The sequence below is a fragment of the Pogona vitticeps genome, chromosome 1 (assembly GCF_051106095.1).
Source record: "Pogona vitticeps strain Pit_001003342236 chromosome 1, PviZW2.1, whole genome shotgun sequence".
In the NCBI taxonomy this organism is placed as follows: Eukaryota; Metazoa; Chordata; class Lepidosauria; order Squamata; family Agamidae; genus Pogona; species Pogona vitticeps.
In genome coordinates, this window is record NC_135783.1 from 245,141,590 (window position 1) to 245,162,246 (window position 20,657).

The following is a 20,657-nucleotide window of genomic DNA, read 5'->3' on the forward strand; positions in this document are numbered from 1 at the left end:
TGAAATACTACACTTAGAACATTGCTTATATGTATGTTTTATGTATGTTTTATGTCAGTGCATCTACATTTTTCTATCCTTTTCTTGTGTGTGTGAGTGTTTGTGTGTACATATATAATTTTCTACCCTTATTTACACACACAGGCTTTTGCTGTAGGCCAATGAGTTTTAATGCTTTCCCTCCCCCATAACTAAAGGTAAGTATTTGAAGAAGTTATTTTGAAAATGTAACTTTAAGGGTAATATCTTTCGTATCTTGCGACTTTAATAGCAATGTATTATACCATTCTCTTGCTCCCTGTTGTAGATGCAAATTCCTGAGTACATATTCCTTTCTACAGTGTGTTTTTATTCACTGGAGTGACTAAAATGACAAATAGGGTAGGAAATGAACTGGGATTGGAATAACAGGTTTTGCATTATTTCTTGCTGACTACATGATATACAAGTCAATGTAAAACACCCTGGAGTCTCTCCCGCTTAATCTGTAGTTCCTCTTTCCATTGCTGGGACTCTTATTATTATTTGTTAAAATCAAATGTATTTGTACAGTATTTGTATCCGTTCAGGTGGTGTGACTGCTTGAACCAAGGTGGAGGTGTTTTGCAGTCATTCTATTTGAAGTCATTCCAGCAGGAGTGAGAGTGGCAAGGCCTGGGTGGAACCTGGCTGCCATTAAAATCCTTTTCTCTCCAAACACAGTACGTGTGTCTGCTTTTTTGGAAGTTATCTATCAGCCTTGTTTCCAATTTCCTAATGTAACCATGTGTTAACAGTGCGTCCTGCAAATCTAGATGGCCAGAGCAGAAATATCTTAACCTGCAAACAAAACTGAGTGCCAGTTCCCTCCCTTCTCTTTGCTAACTCTATTGCAGGTGGCTGAAACAAATTAACTCTGCAAAAACACAACTTCCCGGGTGTGACTTCACAGTGGATCCATTCAAATTTTTCCTGCATGTAGTTACAGCCTTATTTTACATCTGTGGAAACAGAGTCCAAAAGAATAAAGAGATATAAACATCTGGCTCTTGGATCTGTTGATTTCTTGTGGCTGTAAATTAAAGGAACATTCTGCTGATATAATTTCTTATTTTTCATAATAGCAGATAAACAGATTCCTCATTGTAACTGTCAATTCTGAATTCATGGATAATACAAACAACGTGTCAGAATTCATTCTTGTGGGACTCACCCAGGATCAGGATTTACAAAGAGTCTGCTTTGGGATCTTTTTGGTCTTCTACATGGCCATCCTGTTGGGGAATCTCTTCATCATTGTCACCGTCAAGAGCAGCCCCCGACTGACCTCTCCCATGTACTTCTTCCTCAGTTATCTCTCCTTTGTAGATATGTGTTACTCCTCTGTCACAGCTCCAAAACTGATAGCAGACTTCCTTGTCAAAAAGAAAACCGTATCTTATGTTGAATGCATGAGACAGCTCTTTGGTGTCCATTTTTTTGGGCTGCACTGAAATATTCCTTCCCACAGCAATGGCATATGATGGCATTGCCATCTGCAAACCCCTCCATTATACAACCATTCTCAGCAAGAGTGTATGCAGTTGGATGGTTGGCGTGTCATGGCTTGGAGGCTTCGTACATTCCATTGTTCAGACCCTCCTGACTGTGCATCTTCCCTTCTGTGGTCCCAATGAGATAGATCACTATTTCTGTGACGTCCACCCTTTACTGAAACTGGCGTGCACTGATACCTATACTGTTGGGCTCCTTGTGATGGCCAATAGTGGCATGATTTGTCTGAGTTGCTTTCTGGTGTTGACTGTGCCTTACATTGTGATCTTAGTCACACTGAGGACTCGTTCATCCAAGGGACGCCTGAAAGCTCTCTCCACCTGTGCCTCCCACATTACAGCAGTGATCTTGTTTTTTGCACCATGCTTTTTCATCTACATGAGACCTTCCACCACCTTCTCAGAAGACAAGAGTGTGGCTGTGTTCTACACCATTATTATTCCCATGCTCAGTCCTTTCATTTACACATTGAAGAATGAAGAGGTGAAGAGTGCCATGAGAAAGTTATGGAGCAGAAAGAGACTTTGGAGTGAAAAATGAAAGGTGACCTGTCAAACTTTCTTAACTCTCAAGTGTGAGTAACATTTGTGCAATGGAGATTATTACTATAACCATAGCATGTTATGTTAACACTTCTGTTTCCAGAAACTATGTTCAAAAAATCACACTTCCATCCTGAAAAATAGAGATCTAATTCTAGCAACAATAATTGCTGTTATTGGTGTTCCCCCCCTTCAGATTATGTCTGGGATCAGAAATCTTGGATCTCCTCCCTGTATGCATTTGAGCTAATGACAATTCTCCTTGGAGTGACTGATCTTATTGCTAATCATCCTGTCAATTGATAAGTAGTCTAAGAATGAGGGAAACTGATTCACATTATTTTATCTTATTACAGGAATGCTTAATCCTTTATTTTTACATCTGATTCCAGTCAATTTTTTCACCTTCTAATGCTTTGGTTCCCCTTTAGTAAAATGAAGAGCTATCATTCAGTGTCCTTATATAGCTAAGAGAAGTAATAGCTTTGATATACAGTACTTGCTAGTAGATTTGAAGAGATACAGTCCTAAATCATAACTTTACAAAGTCCAACAAGAACAAAGAATGTTTAAACTTTTATTCCTGTGTAAACACACTTACATGCAAATGAAGTCAAAACTCCATGTTCTAAAACCTGAGAATTTCTTGTGCAGTGGAATTTGTTGTAAACCAATTCTGTGTATTCCCTGTTTAGAAAATCCTAGGAAGGATCCCAAGTTGGAATTGACTTGACAGCATATCATCATCAAAATTGGGCAGTTCACAAATTGCCACCCCAACCCCGGAATAAAGACACGAGACATTAGTTTGAGTTAATGCGGGCCACACTTTATTTAACTTAATAAATTCCGTTAACCTGCCTTTTGGCCAAACAGGATATATGGGGGGCCTGCTGTAGTGCGGAAAACCGTAAAACTGGGGGTATTATCATACCCCTTAATCAACAAAGGGCGAGTCCCCGGCCGCCAAGCTCCTTCGGTCAAACCACCGTCGGAGCCAGTCTAGCCGCTAATAAACACCCCCAGACTTCAAGACATCTTTGACTGCTGCCTGTCGGTCCAGGAGTGGCCCAGCGCATCCTCCCCCCACAGGCACCGTGATCGCACGATCCGCAATGCCGGAAGGTCAGATGCGCTGTTAGCTTATTTGATTTACCCATTGGGACACACCGAAATACCGGTTATTTCCGCACTACCCGCCACAGCATGCGCGCTAGCCCAGCTATGCCGCATGCCCGCCACAGAGCCCCCGGAGCTCACAAAGCAGGCCCCCTTTTATATCCTCTAAGAAAATTTCCAAACCCTCCAGCGACAGGTGTACGCCGTCACTGCGGAATAATTCGGACTTTGAAACATGGATTCGCTGGTGGTATATCACCGATCCGAGGCCGCCGCCGCAGACGCCTCTGCGAACCTCCTTATTCACGCCCCGCCGGGCCTTATTCACCGCATCAGTCCTCCCTGAGCCTCGCCAGGCCAACAGAGGAGTGATATTAGACCACAGAATCCGCAGCGAAGGATACTTGCATTTCAGCCAATTCAGGTCCCGCAGAATGTCTATTATCAGTGCCTTGCCGGCAAATCTAGGTAGGTCATTACCACCCAGATGTACCACCAGCACATCCGGCGGCGAAGGACCGAAGGCCGTCGTCCTGTTGAACTGTATCCACTGCATTCCGCGGGTTCCTCTCCACGTAATATGCGCCAAAGCGCCCAGTCCTAAATCCCTCCCCCAAGAGGAGGCGGCAGCATAACATTCTGCCCAATAAATGTAACTATGGCCGACGATCCAAACGTTCTTCCGCCGTCCGAGAACCATTGAACCTGTAAAACACAACCACACCCTACCTACTCGTTAGATAAATTCCTAATGTATTTTTTGTTACTAGCTGACGACCAGCGACCGATGTGCTTAATTTCCTCAGGGCTGTAACCCAGAGCAGCCGCGGTTGAAGCCGCTCCAATCCGAAAGGAATGTGTTCCAAAACGTAGGCCTTGCACTCCCACTTTTTGTAACGCCATGTCTGTTATTCTCCAAAATTGGTACTTTGTTAAAGGCGACTTATCCACATGCCTAAGGAAGTACCCTTCCTCCTGCCCTCTCTTTTCCATATACACCCGTGCTGCAAGCACGGGACATATACTCACTATACCACATTGCCCCAACACCAGTCGCTTTCCTTTTCCCACTTGGTCAGTTTTGGAACGCCTAATAAACAATTCTAGCCTATTATCCCCCAGTAAAACGTCCCTTTGTTGCAGGGCCAGGCCTGACTTATCTTCCTTACCTGCCGCTACCAACTCACTAACTCGAAGCGCACCGAAAAATGCAACTAACGATGCAACCTGAAACAATGCCCTTTCATATTCATCCCGGCACAAACTCACCCATTGCTCACACAACTGTTGCAATAATGCCGGAGAAATGGGTGACCTGGAATCCTGCACCTTTCCTCTTTTCCTTGTCCACCCTTCAAGCATTTTCCTAATCCTATAATCCTTCGAGTAATCCCTATAACCTTGCACCTTGGAATAAAATGCCAACGCAGACAATTTTCCTTGTATTGTCCCTGGCGCTAGCCCCTTCCTATACAAATAAACCATAAACTGTTGCAGGTGTTCTACCGGCAACGGCCAAACCTGTTCCAACTTTACCCTACGTCGAAATTCTACAAAATCTTTACCCACAGCCGAGTATCCCTTCTGAGTCCTTACCGCCAAAGCCAAACCTATTGCTTTGGATGCGTCATGACGCCAATTTGCCAGACCTCCTGCGGCAGCATCTCCGGAAACTCCCTGGCCTCCGGCGCCAAATGCCTGAAACGGTCCATCTGCCGACGTGATAAAGCATCGGCAATGCTATTATCCAAACCAGGGATGTGCCTTGCGTGTACTAATATGTTATATTGAAGCGCCTTTAATGTAAACGCTCTGACTAACTGCATAACGCGCTCTGACTGCGATGTGAGGCTGTTGATAATACACACTACAGCCTCGTTATCACACCAGAAGCGCACCACCGAGTCAGCCCATTCTTCTGCCCACAACCACAGGGCCCCCACGATGGGGAAAAACTCCAAAAATGTCAGGTCTTTCGTAATTCCTTCCTCCTGCCAGGCCTCCGGCCAAGAGCCTGCACACCACTTTCCTCTATGATAAATGCCAAAACCGTGGGCACCGGCTGCATCTGAGTGAACCTGAAATTCAACCTGTACGCTCCTCTCTGATCTCCAAAAGGAAATTCCGTTAAATCCTGCCAGGAACTGCAACCACACCTTAAGGTCGTCTTTCATGCCCTGCGTCACCCTGGCCCTATGTCGCGGGCGTTTGAGACCTGCCATGGCCGCAATAATGCGCCTGATAAAGGCCCTACCTGGAGCAACCACTCTACATGCAAAATTAAGGTGTCCAACTATCTCCTGCAGTTCCCTAAGAGTCACCTTTGACTTCCCCAACAAGGCTCCTATTTTGGCCTTCAAAACTTCCAACTTCTCCACCGGTAGCCTCGACGTCTGCCGCTCAGTATCTATCTCTATGCCTAAAAACGTCAATACCGTAGATGGCCCTTCAGTTTTTTCCTCCGCTAACGGCAAAGCCAGCTCCCTAGCCAATTCCTTAAATGTATTCAGAATAAATTGGCACCTTCCCGAATTCCTTTCACCACAAAAAAGAAAATCATCGAGATAATGAGCCATAGACGAACAGCACGCTAACTGTCTAACCTTCCATTCTAAAAACGTACTAAACTTTTCAAAAGCAGCGCAGGACACCGAACAACCCATGGGCAATGCCCTGTCTATATAAATTAAACCTTCAAACTGAAACCCCAACAAATTGAAATCACTTGGGTGAACTGGCAAAATCCGGAAGGCCGATTTCACATCACATTTTGCCAGCTCCGCCCAGATCCCACATTTTTTAACCATCGCCACTGCTTCGTCAAATGACGTATACCTAACTGTGCACAATTCTGCCGGAATAGCATCGTTAACCGACTCCCCTTCAGGAAAAGACAGATGGTGAATTAAACGAAACTCACCCTGCACTTTCTTAGGTACTATGCCCAATGGAGAAACCCTGAGATTCTCAATGGGTGGTACCTGAAAGGGGCCTAAAACCCGCCCCTCTTTTACTTCTTTGCCTATTTTTTTTAAAACTATACTCTCCATCCCCTTAACCGATCGTAGGTTTTGCGCAAAGTATTCTTTACGCTTGCCCACTGCCGGTATTCTAAAACCATTTTTAAATCCCTCAATCAAGTATGCAGCCTCCTCTCGTCTAGGGTACTGCGCTAACCACAACTCCAAAATCTCCACTCTAATTGGGTTGGGCCCCTTTTCCAGGAACGCCCCCGCCTCCCTGCTTCTTGGGACCTCCTGCTCCTCTGTCCTGTCGTGCTTTGAAACAATTGAAACTCGGGTGTTGACCTCCACATGTAAGGCACTCGTGCCTAAATCTGCAGGGTTTCCTCGCGCAAGAACCCCTGGCATTATACTGGAAACACAACAAGCGGGGTTGAACCGCCTGACCCGCCCATGGGCGGGCAAACTGCGTCTGCCGGGATCTTCTATTCAAATGACCACTGTCGAATCTATCCCCAAAGTTTGATTTAGCTGGGGTCATATGCTGCAGCCATAAACGGGGATGAGGCTCATCCCACCGAAGATTGGGCTGAATGGCACTCCTCATGCGAAACGCCTCATCGTATCGCAAACATGCTAGCCCCTCAAAATCGGTAGAAGCCCTGATCATCGTGTCCAAATATTGAAACAGAGCCGGTGCTCTCCACGGCTGCATCTTTATCAAAACCCCAGCATAAATCACAAAACCCGGGAGCCAATTTGTCCAATTTCTGTCTGGCTTCTTTCTCCTACGTTTTTCCTTCTCCCTTTCATCCTTCTTATCCCAATCTTTCTTCTCACATTCCCTATTAAGCAATTCAAAAAAGTCCATGTATTCGCCACGCCAAATTTTTTCCTTTGTGGCCGCCGTCAGGTGATCTCCCACGGGCGTCGCATAATCTGCATACGGCAGCGATCCCATTGGCACAGTGTTGTAACCAGTGTTAGGTACCGATGGGTGCCAACCCCCTACTGCCTCTGAACTAACTGGCTGAGGCGATGGAGGTGTGCCTCCCCATGGCATGCCCCATGCACCAAATGGCGGTCCCATATAGGGCCAAGGTGCGCTAAGGTACCCCCTGCCTTGTGATGTCTGTGAAGTGTGCCCGGATGATGTGCCCATGGCCCCACCTGCCCATGGCCAAGCAGGCCCTGGTGACTGTAGTTGCGGTGCAATAATACACTCACCGTCTGCAGTAGAAGCCACATAAGGCTCCAAAGGGGCATCCGCCACAATCTCACCCTCTTCTATTTCCTCCCGGACGTCCTGTCCCGCTGCCGGTGTGACGATGTTCCTTGAAGGCGCAGCCATCTCCTTTTCCCCGCCCTGCGATCTGGATCGCACTGGTGACTTGGAAACTTCCACTGGTAGGACAACTTCGTGCGCCTGTGTGGACTCAAGAGCAGTAAAACGATCCATCAGATCCTGGGCTATTGACTTCAGTCTAGATTTTTTGAGACCCCTTGATTCCCTAGCTGATCTACGCAGCTGGTCATCCCTAGGCTGAGTTTGCTGTGCAGCTAGTCTCTGTGCTTCCATGGCCGACATTTTTTCTTGCAACGCTTGCCATATAGGCCAAGACTCTTCATCCGAAGATGATTGTGACGGTGACAATTGTGGTACAATTTTTCTCTTAGCCGGCTGCTTCCCCTTCGATGTGCCACGTCCTTTACGTGACGCCATTCTCCAAACCCTACTGCTATTGGCCTTGCCAAGCTTTATCTATTCGTTTATATGTATCTATCTGCCTAGCACTCAATCTTCCCCCTTTATATATATATATGATGAACTACCGAAAATTAACTAAACCCAGTAAAATCACAACCATACAGTCCAACAACCATCCCCCGGGCCAAATTGGCCAACTCCACTACTCTGAGGGTCCACCCCTCGAAAGCCACCCTAATTGGAAAATACAACCTTGCGCCAACACTTCGTGCCACCGCTATCTGCCAGACGTCCTAAAACAAAGCAATTTCAAAATTATTATTGTTATTCATACAAAGTCTCCAGGATGGCTAGCCTGCGAATTGCCACCCTCGCCGCTGATACCCTAGCGGCAAGGGCCCCTATCGCACCGCTGCGCTGCCTGAACCAAATCATACCCCCAGTCCTGATTGCTATACCTCCATATTATTTCCATATATGTTTACCATTTAAATTAATAGGCCATTTCCTTCTCTTAATTACTTAATTAATTGACTTTTTTAAAAATAAATTTATTATTATTATTATTATTGCTATTATTATTATTTATTTCGCAATTTGCGTCTTTTTTTTTAAAATTATATATATATATGTCCATGTTAGTTTTAAATTTCATTAATTGTTCTTATTCTTGTTATTATTGTCCTTCTACTCCTTATTTTATTTTATTTTATTTCATTTTTATTTCATTTTTTTATTTTTTTTTATTTTACTGTATATACATATATATATATATATATAAATATAAATATAATTATTATTATCATTATTAATCTACATGTAATACACATACACGTACACATACATACACATGCGTACATCCCATATCCAGATACCCTGAATTGCACACCCCATACATACACGTATAAAACAACACTTTTCCAATTTTTATTTAATTATTTATCTAAAACGCCTTTTGATCAAAGTACTCCTGCTCTCCTGTTCCCTCTCTTCTTCTAAAACCCATATCTATGCATGTATCTATACACACATATACACACAGACCCACATATATATATCTATATACAACAATGCACACATGTTCCCCATTTTAGATTCTAGTTTCATTTTCATTTCATCATTCTTGTTCTTTCGTTTTCTCTCTCTCTCTCTTTTTTAAAAACTGTGTATTTTACTTGTATATTGAATTCATCATTTATATCTACATACATGCACGCTTAACACACACATACCTACATATATATACACACACACGCCAACACATACATATCAGGGGAATGCCAGCCAAGCCAGGAGAGCCATGCAGAGGCTCCAGCTACCAACCAGGCGCACGCTCCTAAAATGGCGCCTGCACCTAATCCTCCCCACAGCTCTTCATTCCTGGCGCGCACCCCGACTCTCTCTCCGGTAGCTTTGAACCTAAAATGGAGGGGGGGTGAGAAACGCCAGGGGAGCCGAAATGCCTCAAAAATGCCCCCTTTTCCTGCTCCCCTTTAAGCCACTAACATTTTTTTTATATCCCTCCCCACACTCCTGCTCGATCCCGGCTCTCCAACCCTGCTGCGAGACCCGATCCTGGAGAAACCGGGGGGAGGAGGGGAGGGTGAGGAGGCTCGAGGCCAGCCGCGCCTTGCCAATCGGCACCACCGCAGCCGCGCGGTAACATCGCCCCCATCCCGGGCGCCAACAACCACCCCCTGCCATCAGATTACCCCCCCTTCAGCAGGCGAACACTCTACCCCTACGTGGGGAACAGCTGATGCTGTCCCCGATCCCTTCTCCGGTCCGCCGCAGCCCTCTTTGCTGTGACGCAGCTCAATCGCTCGTCACAGCAAAGCTCCGTCCGTCTGACCTGCCCGAAAACGAAAGAGGCAACACGGGGGTGGAGCAGCCCCTTATAAAGCCTGCTCTCCACCCCCTCTCTACCCCTCATCCCGCGATGTCTCGCCTCTCTTCCGGGGTGAGTGGCAAACCACGCCTGCCTGCTCAAAGTCCGAGGACTCAGCGGCGGGCTAACTCATTGATAAAATGGAACAAAAATAGCAGTGAAACAAATACTAAGAGTAATAAAATAAAACAAATCACAACAATTGAGACGTCACAGAGCCAAGATAGGGGAAACATTACCCATCATAGGGCAGGCAAGCCAAATGGCAAACTCATATGAGGTTGCTGTCAAGGATTTCAGCGAAGAGCAATCTCTTGAAAGCAGGCAAGGAGGAGGCCAGGTGTAGCTCAACAGGAAGACTGTTTCACAGGCCTGGTACTTCATCTGAAAAGGACCAACCTCTAGTGGATGTTTTCCTGGCATCCTTTTTTGTGGCAACCTGGATAAGCATGGCTTGGGAAGACATGGTGGCGTGGGTAGATGATCTTGGGAAAAGAGGCACTTACAGTCCCAAACTGTAAAGGAATGTATAGGTAAGCACTAGAGGTGGGGATGAATGGGATAAAAGTGATTTGTCATGATTCATAATCCATCAATGTCAGCAAATCAACAAATAGGAATTTGCACTGAGTATTGACATTTTCGTAAGATAGGCCCCAAGCACTAAGGCACTGGGCACTGAGTTAAGGATTGGCCTAAGAAGGCCTGAAAGAGGCAATAAAGTCCTTTTCATCCGGGGGGGTGAGTCCAGGAGGCCCTATCCCCAGTTGCACCAGCCAATTCTTGGCTGCCAGTGCGATTCCTCGCCGAGCATCTTGCAGCCAGGTAGGGTTGCCAGACATCCGGCAAAAGGAGGACATCTCCTACTTTTAGCCTAATGTCCTCCATCTGGCAGGCAGAGCTAAAAATCTTTAAAATGTCCAGCTTCTGTCTACGTGGCCTTCCTCCTCCTCCTCTTCATCTTACTTGAGGAAAAACAGATGGTTTGTAACTAAGGGGACACCATAATGAATAATTATTTTGTAAGGGCAGAAGTGAACCCATCACGCCATAGTCTTTTTTTTTAACGGGCGGAAGTCCTGTGATCACAGGGTGCCATCATCTCCCTGGTTGCTAGGAAGGAGGCTGATACCAGTTGCTCAGGTTAGGTAAGAAACAGGGAGGGGCAGCAGCGCTCTTTAGAGTTGGGCTTCCTCCTTCAGCAGCAGCTGTCATGAACCAAAAAAGTGGTTCTGAAGAGAAGGGTGTCTTTCCAAGCTTGGCAACCTGTGACCTTCCAGATGGCGTTGAAATCCAACACCTGATATGCCAACATTAAAGTAAATAAATATTTTTCCCCCAAAATCTGCTAATGGGGGACTGTAGAGCAACTTCTGGAGTGTCTAAGCAGGGCGTTTGTATTTTTAAAGAAATATATTTTTGTGCAAGCCAGCAGCCTAATAAGACCAGTTGGTCTATTTTAACTTTTGGTGATATAATATTTATTTTTATTTTTTAACATGACTGTTTCTAGTTAGGTTCACTAAAATACATTTATTGGCAGTTCTTGTAATAAAATTGTATTGATTGCGGGTTTAATCCAGAATGATTCAAATGAAACACTCAATACCTCCTTTTGATGCCCATGTATCTGGCAATTCTACTCCCAGGCTCCCTTGCGGCCTGCAATGGGGCCGCCACCATTATGGAGCCGTGGAAGAGTGTGGGAGGCTGGGCTGCTGTTCCAGCCACAATGTGGGACCCATGTGAGTCCAGGTCGTTCTGTTTGCCTATATCCCTGGTAAGCATTCACTTTCATCTGAAAAAAGGGGGTGCTCTAGTACACCATGGGAAATTTGGTTTAAATGTATGTCCTGTATTTGTATTTAAAAGCTGAGTTGTTTCTTCACAATCTCATTTCATAATGGGAAGCAGCTAAATCCTTCTGGGAACCTATTAAGCAAGTCATGTATTTGCTGGAGATGATAGGATCTCTTTCATTTCTTAGTTCAGTATAAGGAGCAAGGGAGAGACAAAAGGGGTGGCCTTTCCTGAGACAGAATTGTCTCTGTAAACAATGTACAGTAGAACCAATGGATTTACTGTAGTTGGTTTTCTAGTTTAAAGAAGAGGCATTCTGAGTTAGAAAAGCTGTAGACACAAAAGAATTGTGCAGCATTGAAAGGCTGTTCCCTCACTGAAGCCAGGAACAGGATTCTGACTAAACTTGGTTAGAGACGGAGGGATATTTGGAAAAGAAATTTCAGTGCCTTGTTGGCAATAATTAGCCGCTGTTGTTGACTATCAGCCTGTATCTCAAGCATACCATCCAGAAGACCTGACTGAAAAAAGACCCAGCAGGTAATTATGGGGGTCAGCAGTAACTGACCTATTGGTGCAGGTAGTCAATAATTATTTTACTAAAGAAAATGCTCCTTCTCTGCATATATGACATAGTATTACTTATTCCTAATTTCCAGCATCTGTCTGTCTGTTGCAGAAACAAGGGTGAAAATGCTATTGTGAAATGCCACATGCATGAAGGTAAAGAGAAGGGCTGGATTTATTATTTTTTCTTTTTAAATTGCATTTTGCTGCTGGCTGTCATACACCCAGGCATGCAGCGGATGGCAGGATTCAAGGCTGTCCAAGGATGGCAGGGGCAGCTGGCACAGCTGTGGGCACTGCTTGTGCCATTGCTGCTTCAAGAATTCTTGAAAGAGAAAGGCGAAAGAGCCTTCCAGAATCTTAAAGAAAAAGATGACATGATTTATTTGCCACAATCTTGTGAGGGCTTTAGTCTTCTTCCTCATAGGCATCCTGAAATTCAGTAGGTTAAACTCCAGGAAAAAAAAATATTCTTAATAATTTTTTGTAGTCTCTAAGGTGCCACAAGACCTTTTGCTTCCCCCCCCCCGACAGATTGTCTTAATAGGTATTAATGATTCATTTTTACTATTTATTTGGAACCCATGAGAGGTTCCAACAAAGTGATTCCCAACACGATTTGTTAACTGGGCGCAGCTCTTCTGTCTCTCCCTCCTTAACAGACTTTCAGTAGAACTAGGCAGAAAAAAAGTTAGAAGGAAGGGTGAGAAAACACAAGGAGGCCATAAAAGGAAGACGTTATTCTTTGCAATTTTATACACTTTCAAAAGTAGAAACAAAAACAGGGACAAAACTCTGCAGAATCCCTTAGCAGGTCGTTCATGTCCTCAGGAACCAGAGTCCCATGTCTGTGTTTCTCATGAGGCAAAGACACCGAGTATCTGCGTGGAGAAGAGAGGGAACATTTTTAATAATTCGGAAGAGAGAAGTAATTTTAGAAAGAACTCATGATATGTAACAAGTTATTTCTAACTGAAGTAAAACTTAGTAACATTAAGACTGGAATATAAGAAGGGGGAAATTTCACTGATTTTATAGCATAACTGTAAGTATTTAAAATACTTTTATCATTTAAAAAATGAATATAAAAGCAGCATTTTAATGAAATAAAATTGTTTGCATTGATTTCAATGGATCTCATTCCCAGGAACAATGTGTATTGGACTGCAGCTGGGTTAGGGTATGTGGCGTAGAGGTAGACAGTGAAGAGAACAGGAAGATCAACTGTGTTTTGGTGGGATAATAATTAGCAAAATAATCCAAGCCAACATCTAGATTTTTAATTTAATTTTTTTTAAAAAAAGAGTCTTTCTGATCGTTCTTGCTCAAAAGGAGCTGTTATTCTCCTGAGGCAGAACAATGTTATATTTTCAAAGCAACATTTCAAGTGCAGTATTTAAAGTGAAATAATTATATACATTGTTTTAATGCATTATTTCTGGGGGAAGCCAGTCTTGTTACACAAGATAAGATTAATGAAAGCTTAATTTAAAAAAACCATAGCAATATGTCTAGACCTGCCCACCCAGGAACAGTATGTAAAAGTAATTTATATATTTTTTCATTAGAAATACTACACTTAAAATGTTGCTGTTATGTATTTATGTGTATGTGTGTCACATGTGTCTGCATCTATATTTTTCTATCCCTTTTTAGATCTCTGTATGTGCACAATCTATATTTTATACAGTTTTTGTGTGTAATATTTACACACATAAGTTTATGCCAGAGGCCAGGGACTTTAGATGCTTTTTAACCCTAAAAGGTAAGTATTTGAAGAAGAACTAGATATAGCAGGATCACATGAGGGCATTGAAAACAGTGAAACTTCTCTATTATTGATATGAGCTTCAGTAACAGTAAATTTCAAAGTTGGTTATCAGTTTCTTTTAGAATAAATGAACAGGTAAAAGACCAAAGTGTTGAATAGAGGTGCCAACCAGCAGTATTTTGGTACAGATGGTGAGGACTCATGTATACTTTGTATATTTATCTACCATTAAGCTTTATTTAACAGGGAAAGTTGGAAGTTATCAATCAGCGTTGTTTCCAATGCGTTACAGTCGCCATGCTTTAATTCTGCCTCTCACACATCTACATGGCCAGAGCAGAACTACTTTAACTTGCAAACAAATTAATCCTGCAAAACTCAACTTCCTGAGTGTGACTTCACAGTGGATCCATTCAGATTCTTCTTGTTGTGTAGTTGTAGCCATATTTTACATCTGGGGACCAGAATCCAAAAGAATAATGAGATATAAATATCTGGATCATAGATGTGCTGATTTCTTGTGGTTGTAAATGAAGAGCATATTCAGCTGATATGATTTCTTATTTTTCATAATAACAGATAAAGAGATTCCTCACTGAACACACCGTCGACTGTGAATACATGGAGAACACAAACAATGTGTCAGAATTCATCTTTTTAGGACTCACCCAGGACCAGGACTTACAAAGAGTCTGCTTTGGGATCTTTTTGGTCTTCTACATTGCCATCCTGTTCGGGAATCTCCTCATCATTGTCACCATCAAGAGCAGCCCCCGACTGACCTCTCCCATGTACTTCTTTCTAAGTTATCTCTCCTTTGTAGACATGTGCTACTCCTCTGTCATTGTTCCAAAAGTCTTAGCAGACTTCCTTGTCAAGAAGAAAGTCATATCTTACGTGGGCTGTATGACACAGCTCTTTACTGCCCACTTCTTTGGATGCACTGAAATTTTCCTTCTCACAGCAATGGCATATGATCGGTATATTGCGATCTGTAAACCCCTCCATTATACAACCATTATCAGCAAGAGTGTATGTAGTTGGATGGTTGGCGTGTCATGGCTTGGAGGCTTCGTACATTCCATTGTTCAGACCCTCCTGACTGTGCATCTTCCCTTCTGTGGTCCCAATGAGATAGACCACTATTTCTGTGACGTCCACCCTTTACTGAAACTGGCCTGCACTGATACCTATACTGTTGGGCTCCTTGTGATGGCCAATGGTGGCATGATTTGTCTGAGTTGCTTTCTGGTGTTGACTGTGTCTTACATTGTGATCTTAGTCACACTGAGGACTCGTTCATCCGAGGGACGCCTGAAAGCTCTCTCCACCTGTGCCTCCCACATTATGGCAGTGATCCTGTTTTTTGGGCCATGCATCTTCATCTACTTGAGACCTTCCACCACCTTCTCAGAAGACAAGAGTGTGTCTGTGTTCTACACCATTATCACTCCCATGCTCAACCCTTTAATTTATACCCTGAGGAATGAAGAGGTGAAGAATGCCATGAAAAAGTTATGGAGCAGAAAAAGATTTTGGGGTGAAAAATCGGACATTAATCGGACATGTCCAATTAATATATTTTGAGCTATTCCTGCATTACACTAGCAGTGTGGGTAGCATTTGTCAGCTAGAGATTAGAATCAGCACCACATCATTCTGTAAGTAAAACTTTAACCCTTCTGTCCCCAGGAACTATGCTCAGAGAAATTACTCCTTCATCCCCAAAAGAAAGCTCTAATTCTACCAATCATTTTTCTTAAGGTTATTGCTGGAAATTGAAATCTGCTGTCTCCTCCCTGCATGCAGTGGAGCCAATGACAATCTTCCCCACAATGACTGCTCTTATTGCTGACCATGCTGCCAATGGGTAGTTAGTCTGAAAAAGAGGGAATCTGTTCCGCATTATTTTATTACAGGAATGATTGATCTTTTATAGTTACATAGTACTGTTATTGTTATTGATTCCAGGCCATTGATTTGTTGAAGGGATGTAACCTAAAAATGTAGCTCTTCTAAGTGTTTCAAAATTCCAACAGGAACACGAAATATTTACATCTTTTGCTTATGCAATATAATGAATGTTTATGTAAGCCATCTTGTGCCTTTTGAAACTTTGTGTTTGAAAAGCTGAAAGGGTCTTAGTGGAATTTGTTGTGAACCACTTCTGTGTATTACCTATTTAGAAAACCCTAGTAATGGTTGTTTATTATTATTATTATTATTATTATTATTATTATTATTATTATTATTATTATTATTATTATTATTATTATTATTATTATTATTAGTATTAGTATTAGTATTAGTATTAGTATTAGTATTAGTATTAGTATTAGTATTAGTATTACTACTACTACTACTACTACTACTACTACTACTACTACTACTACTACTACTACTACTACTGCATCTGGCACAGTCAATCAAAATTATAAACACATTGACTGGTATTATATAAGAGACACAAGTTTAACCAAAACCTATCTGTTAAATATCAGCTCCATGTGTATATTGTTCCTAGCATTGCCGTTTTTTGTAGCTCTGATGGTGTTATTGCTGAGATTTGCGACTGCTTCTAATACTCTGCAAATGAATTTCTGTATGAAATTTCTTGATATTGTTCCCAAAGCCCCAATGACAATGAGGACCACTGAAGTGTGTTTTATGTGATATGCGATGAGAATTGACTGGTATTTGAACACTGCACATGGCTAGTAGGTATTTCAGATTTACATTAGAGAAACATAAACTAATGGGTAAGATATGCATCTGCCAAGGTGATTCCATTGCACTCTGTCCCACATGTCTTACATGATTTAAGATATGACTAGAGATGAGGATGAATATAAAAACAGCATGGTGGTCATGGAGTGGCAGGGGGGGAGAGTCAGTGGGAGCAGAGGGTTGTTGGCAGTGGTAGCGGGTTTTTTTTAATAACCCCCCATGAATCGATGAATAATTTTGTTATTCATCTCCTCATGGAGGCTACTTTGTGCTTCGTGAATCCTCAACTTTTGACAACTCACGAAGCGGGACGACTCACCAAAATCTCTAGATGTGACTTTGCAGTTGCCTCAGTAAAGCAACTAATCTGGGGTATTTCATTCCAATATCTTTCTGCTTCTGCAGATCTTTCTGTTTCTCTTGTATTCTGGGAACCTCTTCTAAATTTCTGTTTTAGAGAGCACTTAACTTGAGTAACTGATATCTGGTGCAACACTGGGTGGCCTTCACTTGAGATTTGGTGCTCTGCCTTCCCAGGTGGCAAGCAGCTGAGGCACTGGTGTTTCTCCAGCTGTGAGAGTTTGCCTTGGTAGCAAGCAGGAGAATGAATGGATGGAGCATCTTCTTTTCTCTTCCAGTCCATTTCCTGACTTTTGTGAGGGAATCGTCATTCCATTGATGGCCACTTTAGCAGGCTGGTTTGGCTCCTTCTATTTCAAATTTCATTTGTTATCCACCCAGAATAGTTCCTTGCAATAATTAGATTAGATTAGGCATCCTTCAGTCTCGAGAGACTATGGTAATGTGCTCTGTATGGAATTCTTGGAACAGCTTCTAGTGTGACTGAGAAGGCCAATTCGAGAGTGAATCCCTTCCACGCTGAAGACAAATACAGTCTGTCCCCTGTCCAGTTCCCTGATTTTGCTGGTTTTGGGACTGCCTCTTTGCCTCAGCCTGCTGGACAAGTGTCTCTTCAAAATGCGAGAGTCCATGAGAGCTGATACTGGTAGGAGGTTTCTAGGGGTGCTGCATTGGTATTAATGTTCCCGTCCTGTATTACAGTTCTTGTGAATATGCATGATTTTATGTCTTTTATTTAGTCTGTTAATTGTAACATTTTATCTGGTTGGTTAATTGTAAGGTAAGGTAAAGGTTCCCCTTGACAATTTTTGTCCAGTCGTGCTCGACTCTAGGGGGTGGTGCTCATCCCCGTTTCCAAGCCATAGAGCCAGCTTTTTGTCTGAAGACAATCTTCCATGGTCATATGGCCAGTGCGACTTAGACACGTAACGCTGTTACCTTCCCACCGAGGTGGTCCCTATTTATCTACTTGCATTTGCATGCTTTCGAACCGCTAGGTTGGCGGGAGCTGGGTCAAGTGATGGGCACTCACTCCGTCGCGTGGATTTGATCTTATGACTGCTGGTCTTCTGACCCTGCAGCACAGGCTTCTGCGGTTTAGCCCGCAGCGCCACCATGTCCCTTCTGGTTAATTGTAAATAAAGACTTTAAAAGACACCTGTTTCTGATGAAATGTGGACTGAAGCTGCAGGAGGAAAAAGTAACTGTAACTCTTGGTTGACGTGGCCTCTCTACTTTCATGGCACCTTTTCCCACCTGCAAGAAAGGAGAGAGAACATCTGACCACATCTAGGTGAGTAGGATTGCTGAGATGATTTTGTGGCTGGCAGGGCCACATTGTCCTCTCCAATGTTCTTCTGAAGGTGTCCCTAGAAGAGGTTTGTCTTGTATCACTGGCCTGATTCATTCATAGAGTCTCCCAGTGCCTTCATCTTCCAGTTTTCTTATTTTCCAAGGATTTTCCACCAGATCTTCTCTCATGTATTTCTCAGTGGTGAAATACTTGTTAAGGAGAAAAGTGATCCAGAATAGTTGTACTATGACTTCTGACTGCTAGAGTGAAGACAAGGGGACAAGGAAAAGCCAGAATGGGGACTTCTTAATAAAAAATGATACTCCAAACAGTGGGAGGCAATGGAAAAACATCCGAACTATATTCTAGACCCCGAACCTAATACATTTTTGCTCTTTCATTAAATCTTTCTTGCCCTCAATCCCACTGGAATGGAGCACTATGACCTGTAACAGCAATCAAATTCACAATACGCATGTGAGTAGATGAGACAGGTGCGTCAAGCCATAAACCATTCTCAGGAACAACATTCCAGTACCTGTTCCAGACAGAAAACTGAACAACACTATTCCTGTCCGTTTTTTGAAGTATCAATTTTCTGCCCTGAACAGGCACTGGAATGTTGTTCCTGAGACTGATTTATGGCTTGCTGCATCTGTCTTAATTTGGTTTTATTATTCTACTCAGACGCTCCTGTTCTGGTTCCATGTGGTCCATTCTGGTGGATTTTCTGGCTTTTACCTAGTTCTGAAGACAAGAAAAGAAAATGTAAAAAAAAAATTGGCATAGTTTAAGGAAAAAGGGCATCATTTCCTCATTTTAGTCAGTATAAGCCAGACAGGATACCCCGTGTGGTATTGTTGGTAAAGAGATGGACAAGGACTAAGAAAGCCTGAATTTCCATTAACCAGCCATGGAAAAGCTGCAGACTTTTGAATTTGGGGTAAAATTCTATTTTGCTACACAATATAGAGAGGTGAAAAACCCAGATGGATTGGGGTAAGGGGAAATTTCTGGACTGATTTGCACTGACATTTATGCCATGCAGGCAATGGAAAATGATGCATATTGGACCATCTTAATTCCAGAACATTTCCCACATTGTTTGTCAATGTAATTGTGCTCTCAGATAGTACAATGTAAAATGGTTTAATCCCAGTGTAGGCAACCCTAATCCTTTAACAGATTTCAAAAGCCATCTCAGTTTTGCCAGACTGCTCCTATTAATCTTGCAGTACAATGAAATTACATTTACTTTATTCATATCCAACTTAGCTGAATGGTTGGTGCTAAAGAAACTAGAAAGAAAGATCAGGGTTTCTTATCCTCAGACAATATTCAAATACCATGTAGCTTGGAATAAACCTCACTGGACAAAGAAGAGAAAGAGATTTCATTGCAGTGTAAATAGGCATGAAAACCACTTCAACATTGTCTTCAGATGACATTCCTAGCTATGAAATGCCTTGGCTGAGTGAATAAACTCAGGCGTACAAATTGTAAGAATAGAACCTAAACAAAAGTAACTCAGCAAGAACTCATTTTCCTGATTCAGTTGTCGCCATTAATCATGTCTGTATAAATATTTATCTCCTGTTAGCTTACATTGAAGTTACAATCTTACATCTTAGATTTATTTAGATTAGACTGATCATCTCCCCAATCTATATAAGGCCACTGGGAGAGGTCATCAGGAGATTTGAAGCATGGTGCCATCAATAGAGGGATGGTATGCAGTTATCTCCCCTAAACTTGGTGGAGTCACCCTTCTGCTTAAAGATCAGGTGCACACTCTGGGCATGATTTTAGACCCAGCACTGACCATGGAAAAATAGCTCTTCACTGTGGCACTTCCTCATTTTTCTACCTTCAGTGAATTGCCCAGGGACTATCTGGATACCAAGGCTCTAACAAAATTGGTTTTTGCATTGGCAGTTTCAAATAATGACTAATGCACTCTACATGGGGCTCCCCTTGAGACTGATAGGGAAGTTCCAAGATGTCCAGACTGTAGTGGACAGACTGATTCTTTGGGTAGGGGAATTCAATCATATGACTCTAACTATGGTACACCTGTTCTGGTTACTGGTTTGCTCCTGTGCCATGTTCAAGGTCTTGGTTCTAACTTATAAAGCCCCTAGTGGTTTATGACCTTACTACTTGTCTGAACACCGTCTGCCAGGTTCGACTGCCTGTCTGACTTGGTCGTCACCGACCTCATGCCTGTGGTTCTTAACACCACAAGAGGCCTTGAAAACATCAACTCCAAACCTTACCTTCTCAGCTCTGGCACCCTCCCTCCTTTCATGCCTTTAAAAATATATTAAAATACAGCTTTTTTGAGAAGCTTTTGTGGAGATTCTCACTTATTAACTGGAATGGAAG

General features: G+C 42.8%; 1 protein-coding gene and 1 pseudogene across 2 annotated transcripts; both read left to right on the plus strand.

Moving 5' to 3' along the window:
* Positions 1-839: 839 nt before the first annotated feature.
* On the plus strand, positions 840-2,073 carry LOC110085655 (olfactory receptor 4S2-like; annotated as a pseudogene). The gene has a single exon (XR_013540683.1). The product of XR_013540683.1 is annotated as an olfactory receptor 4S2-like (transcript).
* Positions 2,074-10,494: 8,421 nt separating this feature from the next.
* On the plus strand, positions 10,495-16,192 carry LOC144586008 (olfactory receptor 4S2-like). Its single transcript, XM_078383498.1, has one exon. It carries the CDS (start codon positions 14,513-14,515, stop codon positions 15,476-15,478), a length of 966 nt encoding a protein of 321 aa, XP_078239624.1. The 5' UTR covers positions 10,495-14,512; the 3' UTR covers positions 15,479-16,192.
* Positions 16,193-20,657: the final 4,465 nt, after the last annotated feature.

Coding starts and splice junctions, on each gene's coding strand:
- LOC144586008 (XM_078383498.1), top strand. CDS start 14,513: ATGGAGAACACAAACAATGTGTCAGAATTCATCTTTTTAGGACTCACC.